Genomic DNA, 8,889 nt, shown 5'->3' with positions numbered 1-8,889 from the left:
ACTACTATCTAGTTTGTTATATCTATTGTAGTGCCGTAGATGATGTAGGCGCTGACAACATACTCATGCACTAAAATGTCGGTAATAAGTCGCGACACTTCATTACTTACAGTACAGCCGACGATAGCACTGTGATATGCGATATAGCTATCGGTGATTTGGATATAGCTCTGCTATGTTTCTATCTGTCTTAATGTCCATATACATATACACGGTTGTGTTTTTGATTCTAGCATTTGCAGGCTATCGCAGAGTATGCTATTATACGAACTGGTCGCTGTATCGGCAAGGGCTTGGCCAGTACTTCCCCAACAATACAGACCCTCACCTATGTACTCACATCATCTTCTCCTTCGCCAAACTCGTCAAAGGTGAATTAGCTTTTTATGCAGAGGAGGACAAAGACCTGTAAGTTGATTTTAATGAAACAGCATGGACCTATTATAATTGGACTACATATACATGTTTCATTCGTTCATATTTTGCCCATGTGTTGTCGATTTGGAGTTTGAATTACTGTTCTGTTGACGTATTTCTTTCTTTCTTATTTCACGTATTTCTTTCCTATTTCACTTGTTTCTTTCTTATTTCACGTATTTCTTACTTACTTCACGTATTTCTTTCTTATTTCACTAAGTTCTAGTTATTTCACATATTCCTTACTTATTTCACATATTTCTTACTTACTTCACGTATTTCTTTCTTATTTCACAAAGTCCTAGTTATTTCACATATTCCTTACTTATTTCAAGTATTTCTTTCTTATTTCACGTTTTTCTTTCTTTCTTATTTCACTTGTTTCTTTCTTATTTCACGGATTTCTTGCCTACTTCATGTATTTCTTTCTTATTTCACAAAGTCCTAGTTATTTCACATATTCCTTACTTATTTCACGTATTTCTTTCTTAATTCACATTTTTCTCTCTTTCTTATTTCACTTATTTCTTTCTTATTTCACGTATTTCTTACTTACTTCACGTATTTCTTTCTTATTTCACAAAGTCCTAGTTATTTTACATATTCCTTACTTATTTCACGTATTTCTTACTTACTTCACGTATTTCTTTCTTATTTCACAAAGTCCTAGTTATTTTACATAACTCATAAAGCTATTTCATAATCAAGGTACAAAGAAATAAACAACCTGAAGCTGTTTAACCCGAGTCTGAAGACATTGATTGCTGTCGGCGGATGGAACCAGGAAAGTACGGAATGGTCAGCCATGGTGTCAAAAACAAACAAAATGAACAAATTTATTGTGAAGTCCATGTCCTTCTTACGTAAACATGAGTTTGATGGAGTCGATCTGGACTGGGAATACCCCGCGCTACGTTCTGGCGCCAATGCTACCACTGACAAACACAACTTCGGATTACTCTGCAAGGTATGTAAACTGGGGGGAATGCTTACGATCAACTGTTATAAAGAAAATTTTATCAAAAGTGAAAAATGAAATAATTTCAATACTCTAAACCAAATAAAAGTTGATGTTTGTGAAATATATCATTAGGATAACTAACCAGTATGTACGGTCACTGTTTTATCCGCCAAAGGGAGGTAACTTATGACTGAAGCGGGAATTTTACATGACATTACACCTATTTATTCAAAGAGTTAGACAGTTAAAACAGGTTATAATGTGGCCATGTTTCATTAAAAAGCCTACCTTACCAAAACTGTAAATAAATAATGATTACGTCCAACAGAAAACAATTCTAGGTATAGCACGTAGTTGAGATATTTCCATATGATTGTAGAGAATAGTTTTTTGGGCTTATCATTTTCCCTCAAAAAAAAAAAAGGCAGCTGGAGTCAATTTTGTAATTATGGTAACAATGTTAACTGGAAAGTGACATTTGGTTACAGTATTTTCGTGCACAAGCACGTCCTTGATGTGAAAAAACCCAAACAACAACAGCAAAAACCCACACAAACTTTGTTACTGAGGTATCCATCGAATATATATAATGAGGAAACCTTAAAGTTAAAACTTAGAATTCCTCTGATCAAATAAATCCAGATAACGAATTTCACTAATGATCATGCTATATATATAATAATAATTCGAGGTTTTTATATACCGCTTTATCACAACCTAGTTCGTAGGTCGTCTCAAAGCGGTTCACAGGGCCTTTGCAACCAGCCAATATCGTTCTCAACCCCCTGGGGAGCATACAGCCGGTGCTGCTATTTCGGCGCTCACAGTTAGCATTCTACAATTCTAGCACTGCTCAACCACCTAATTATTTACAGCTGAGTAGACTGGAACAAGCGGAGTAAAGTATCTTGCTCAACTAACACAGCGCCGTGCCGTGACTCGAATCCGCAACTCTTCGGTCACGAGCCCGGCGTCCTACCACTAGACTACCGTGCCTCCTATAGGTATACAAAATTAGCAAACTAACAAAATACGTCTTCATTTTGATAAATATTATGAGCTCAACACATTTCCAGCACTGACATAAACCCGGAGGAAATACCTGAAGACACCAAAATTGTAGATAAAGTTTTGTTTCAACACAGACTTTCGTTCTAGAACCATATAAATCCCGAAAGCTACACCCTTGACAAATAGGATGGTATTAAACTACTTAAAAATTCTAAAAAACAATTACATCCGATGAAGATGAATGACTTACTAATATCATACTTTGAGTTCAGAACTCACATGAATATCTGAAAAGATCATACTTACCGGAATCTATTTTGTAACTTGAGTCGTAAATGTTGCGGAGGAATTTGTATAACATGTCGAATGTATCTCCTAGAAACTACGCCTAGCGTACGAGCGAGAGGCAAGGGTGACTGGCAAACCACGACTCCTGGTCACGGTGGCAGTAGCGGCTGCGAAGAAAATCATCGATGTTTCCTACGAAGTGCCAACAATAGCCAGGTATAAAACAGTGCATGTGATTATAAAACAGAAATAACGAAGTGCCAACAATAGCCAGGTATAAAACAGTGCATGTGGTTATATAACAGAAATAACGAAGTGCCAACAAAAGCCAGGTATAAAACAGTGCATGTGATTATAAAACAGAAATAACGAAGTGCCAACAATAGCCAGGTATAAAAAAGTGCTTGTAATCATATAACAGAAATAACGAAGTGCCAACTATAGCCAGGTATCAAACAGTGCATATGGTTATATAACAGAAATATGTTGCGGAGGAATTTGTATAACATGTCGAATGTACCTCCTAGAAACTACGCCTAGCGTATGACCGAGAGGCAAGGGTGACTGGCAAACCACGACTCCTGGTCACGGTGGCAGTAGCGGCTGCGAAGAAAATCATCGATGTTTCCTACGAAGGGCCAACAATAGCCAGGGATAAAACAGTGCATGTGATTATATAACAGAAATAACGAAGTGCCAACTATAGCCAGGTATCAAACAGTGCATATGGTTATATAACAGAAATATGTTGCGGAGGAATTTGTATAACATGTCGAATGTCCCTCCTAGAAACTACGCCTAGCGTATGACCGAGAGGCAAGGGTGACTGGCAAACCACGACTCCTGGTCACGGTGGCAGTAGCGGCTGCGAAGAAAATCATCGATGTTTCCTACGAAGGGCCAACAATAGCCAGGGATAAAACAGTGCATGTGATTATATAACAGAAATAACGAAGTACCAACAATAGCAAGGTATCAAACAGTGCCTGTGATTATATAACAGAAATAAAGAAGTGCCAACAATAGCCAGGTATAAAACAGTGCATATGGTTATATAACAGAAATAACGAAGTGCCAACAATAGACAGGTATAAAACAGTGCATGTGATTATATAACAAAAATAACGAAGTGCCAACAATAGCCAGGTATAAAAAAGTGCTTGTGATTATATAACAGAAATAACGAAGTGCCAACTATAGCCAGGTATAAAACAGTGCATATGGTTATATAACAGAAATAACAAGTACGTACAGGTACATTTATATGTAAATACTTAATATTTAGTTGTGTTTTCAAATAGATTTAGAAGTATTGGAAGACAATAATGGCTGTACATGGTACATATATGTTATGGTATTATATATATTTTCATGGTTCTCGTAGATAATGGAAATCAGCATATCAGCATATCATATTATTCCGGTCGACAGTTGCTCTTTCTACCATTTAATGTATATTCTGTTTTAATTATAGAATTGTTCCATCCAAAGCGATAATCACAAAAGTATTATTATTTTGTCCTAAAACGCAAGTCATTCTGTCATTTATGGTAAATTGTTCCGTTCTAAGAGGGGAGATGCATCAATATTATAAAACATACATATGGAAATGTACATGGGTTGTATCAATATTATACAGTATACATATGGAAATGTACTTGAGTTGTATCAATATTATAAAACATACATATGGAAATGTATTTGAATTGTATCAATATTATACAGTATACATATGGAAATGTACTCGGGTTGTATCAAAATTATAAAACATACATATGGAAATGTACTCGGGTTGTATCAAAATTATAAAACATACATATGGAAATGTACATGGGTTATATCAATATTATACAGTATACATATGGAAATGTATTTGGGTTGTATCAATATTATACACTATACAAATGGAAACGTACTTGATTTGTATCAATATTATAAAACATACATATGGAAATGTATTTGAGTTGGATCAATATTATACAGTATACATATGGAAATGTACTCGGGTTGTATCAAAATTATGGAACATACATATGGAAATGTATTTGAGTTGTATCAATATTATAAAACATACATATGGAAATGTATTTGAGTTGTATCAATATTATAAAACATACATATGGAAATGTATTTGAATTGTATCAATATTATAAAACATACATATGGAAATGTACTTGGGTTGTATTCATATTATAAATATACATATGGAAATGTATTTGAATTGTATCAATATTATACAGTATACATATAGAAATGTATTTGAGTTGTATCAATATTATACAATATATATATGGAAATGTATTTGAGGTGTATCAATATTATACAATATACATAAGGAAATGTACTTGGGTTGTATTAATATTATACAATAGACATATGGAAATGTACTTGGGTTGTATCAATATTATACACTATACAAATGGAAACGTACTTGATTTGTATCAATATTATAAAACATACATATGGAAATGTACTCGGGTTGTATCAAAATTATAAAACATACATATGGAAATGTACTTGGGTTGTATATATATTATAAATATACATATGGAAATGTATTTTAATTGTATCAATATTATACAATATACATATGGAAATGTATTTGAGTTGTATCAATATTATACAATATACATATGGAAATGTACTTGGATTGTATCAATATTATACAATATACATATGGAAATTTATTTGAGTTGTATCAATATTATACAATATACATATGGATATGTTAATGTTACAATTACAAACAATGCTTTTTTTATTGATCAGGTATGTGGATTTCATTAACTTGATGAGTTACGACATGCACGGCAGCTGGCTAACATATACTGGGCACCACTCACAATTGTTTGCAAAGGGGTTCAACAGCAATAATCCAGAAGAATTATATCTCGATATCGTAAGTGCATTTACAAAAAAACCCATTTAGTTTCTAAATACATGTAGGATCTTTCAGATGTAGCAGACATTCAATATGTCCTTGATATCTTGGATTTACGAAATGTTAATTTTAGTGACGCGTTATCTATGTTAAAAATACCGTCTGATGCAAACTTAAAACCCAAGATTACTGCGCAGTAATAATGTAATAATGATCAACCCATTTCATTGTTTTTTCCCCTATTGATGCTATCAATTTGACCTTTGATCATTTAATGTTTTCCTTCCACCACCGAAAATTGGCACGTCCTTAAATGACTATAGCTGTTGATAGGACGGAAAGCACGAACAAACTAAACAAAGTATTGTAGCGTGATGTAGGAGTTTCGTTTTGTGTTAACACAGGACTGGGCAGCTCGTTATTGGGTGCTACTTGGTGCCCCAAGGGAACTGATCAACATAGGCCTGTCATTCTACGGTCGAGGATTTACTCTGAAAGACCCTGATAGTAATGGAATTGGAGCGCAATCAAAGGGACCTAACCGACCCGGTCCTTTTACGAGGGAATCAGGGTATATGGCATACTATGAGGTAAACACAATCATTTGTAACGTTCCGTTTTTTTCCATGCGACTGATTAGCGTTATAGCATGAAAGATCTAAACATATCTACGCCGATGTTATAAATTTAAATTAAGAGGTTTTTGACCCAATAACTACATTCTTTAGTGGAAACTCTGAATAAAATTGTCAAAATAATTCGAATTCAGTTGACTAAGATAAAGTTGAGTGAATAATGGTACTTTTATGTACAGATCTGTATGCTGCTAACTCGGGGAGGAGAGACATACAGGGATACTGGCGAGCCATATTACATCAACGGCAATCAATGGATCGGATATGATGACGAACAGAGTATAGCAAACAAGGTTAGCACCTGCTGTTTCCTAATAAGTACATGCTATGTACGTGTATCCAATATTGTACGCAGTTTGTTCGATGTTGCCTAACTGGTACATGCTGAGTACGTGTATCCAATGTTGTTCGCAGTTTGTTGCGATGTTACCTAACTGGTATATGCTGTGTACGTGTATCCAATGTTGTACGCAGTTTGTTGCAATGTTGCCTAACTGATGCATGCTGAGTACGTGTATTCACTGGCGTTCGTTGTTTGTTGCGATGTTGCCTAACTGGTACATGCTGAGTACGTGTATCCAATATTGTACGCAGTTTGTTCGATGTTGCCTAACTGGTACATGCTGAGTACGTGTATCCAAGGTTGTACGCAGTTTGTTCGATGTTGCCTAACTGGTACATGCTGAGTTCGTGTATCCAATGTTGTACGCAGTTTGTTGCGATGTTACCTAACTGGTATACGCTGTGTACGTGTATCCAATGTTGTACGCAGTTTGTTGCAATGTTGCCTAACTGATGCATGCTGAGTACGTGTATTCACTGGCGTTCGTTGTTTGTTGCGAGGTTGCCTAACTGGTACATGCTGAGTACGTGTATTCACTGGCGTTCGTTGTTTGTTGCGATGTTGCCTAACTGGTACATGCTGATTACGTGTATCCTCTGGCTTTCGTTGTTTGTTGCGATGTTACCTAACTGGTACATGCTGATTACGTGTATCCACTGGCGTTCGTTGTTTGTTGCGATGTTACCTAACTGGTACATGCTGTGTACGTGTATCCACTGGCGTTCGTTGTTTGTTTACATGTTTTCTTAAGCATTGGACTGTTTTGGTATGGAATTTATGATCTATTTGAATGACACAGTTTTGTAAGCTTACAACACAATGCACGCTGTGAGACATTTCTACAGTCGTTCTTTGCTGTTGTAGAGGTTTGTTATTGTGATATAGTTTATTGAGTTTAACCGTACCATTTGTACCATTTAGTTACATTCTAACATTGTATTTATACCACTTGTTCCCGTAAGGTACCTCGGACAGATTTACTGGTGTACTCTGTTTATTAGATGTTTCCTAACAGATACGTGAACGGCCTATATTATTTTACATTGTTGTTTGAGGAATTTGTAACTTAAATATAAGAAATTACTACTGTTGAACTATATTGTTTTGACAGGTTGCCTGGTTGATACGTGAGGGTTTCGGTGGTGCCATGATGTGGGCGCTCCCCTTAGACGACTTTAATCAGGAATGTTCTTTGTCAAGTAGGAAATTCCCACTGGCAAATAGAGTGAGAGACGATCTACTAGCTGCTGAGAAGCTAGCAAACAAAGAATCCTCGCCTACAACTACAGACAATCAGTGGTCAATATTGGGGGATATATTTTGAAGATAAATAGAGCACATATTCACAAGTCTACGGAGTTTCAGTTATCAATTAACGTTCATTATTAATGAACACCAATCGGAATGATGAACTCAACGAAGAGACTATTTTCGTGACAAAGTTATGTCCATTAAAAATAAAACATTATATACTTTATAGTTATGGTCGTAATCGCACAAAAAACAAATCAGTATGTTCCCTTTCTTGGTATAGTTTTAAAGTTAACCAAATTTAATGTTATGCAAATTGAAAAACAAATAAAATCCAATGATGACTGTTTTCTGTTTATTATTTTGTTTTTGATGTTTTCATTCTTATCGTCGTCTCGTTTAGTAATTGCAGTTCGTTTATTGATAAAAATAGAAAAGACAAAGATTATAATAAAAGTATTCAACCAATCTGATTGTTTAAATAAATATGTTTATTAACATACACTATTCATAAAGCCGGTATACTATTTTATCATCTTTATACTACTTATACCAACTTCCGGTAGCACGACAATTTCAATATTATGTGATGTCAGTATGAGAACACTCATGAGATGATACGAAGGACTCGAGAACGACCTTAGAATGGATTTTCCGATTAGGGAATATATTTTCTTTAACAAAAGAACGTCTGCTCGCGCCAGAATGGGAAATAGTATACATAGATGTGTTCCGGAAAGGCAAACAGTCTGTCATATACAAATCATAATAAAATTATGAAAAAAATTATTGTAGGTAAACAACACCATTCAGGCGCAAATGTGCTTACAGAGTAGCAAATGACGATGGTATTGTTTTAATAATGTCTTTCTGCATAGTATTTGTCTGCGCAAATCTTACTCTCCCATCTGTTTACGTGTATTCTGGATGAGCATGACGCAAAGAAGACAGTAGGACGATATGGTATTTAGTTGATGAACGGAGAAATATAATATAAATTAATGGGTGGACAGAACGAAGCTCATGTCTTTAAAAGCTATCACTTTTCATATGTTTACTAAATCATTCCACATTTGCATACTCTGGCTCGTAAACAATCTCC

At 35.1% G+C, this 8,889-nt stretch overlaps 1 protein-coding gene across 1 annotated transcript; it reads left to right on the top strand.

Annotated features, from left to right (window-relative positions):
- Positions 1-233: 233 nt before the first annotated feature.
- LOC110447274 (chitinase-3-like protein 1) lies at positions 234-8,127 on the top strand (the record flags this gene model as incomplete). Its single annotated transcript, XM_021492851.1, has 7 exons — positions 234-408; positions 1,126-1,384; positions 2,769-2,893; positions 5,447-5,576; positions 5,963-6,148; positions 6,373-6,486; positions 7,648-8,127. Coding segments are annotated over 7 exons (1,202 nt in total), but the record flags the coding sequence as incomplete, so codon positions are not given.
- Between the last annotated feature and the right edge of the window lie 762 nt (positions 8,128-8,889).

This window comes from Mizuhopecten yessoensis, unplaced genomic scaffold, assembly GCF_002113885.1.
Source record: "Mizuhopecten yessoensis strain PY_sf001 unplaced genomic scaffold, ASM211388v2 scaffold3259, whole genome shotgun sequence".
NCBI lineage: Eukaryota > Metazoa > Mollusca > Bivalvia > Pectinida > Pectinidae > Mizuhopecten > Mizuhopecten yessoensis.
Note: the sequence above shows the minus strand (reverse complement) of the source record. Positions and strands in the feature narration are given on the sequence as shown.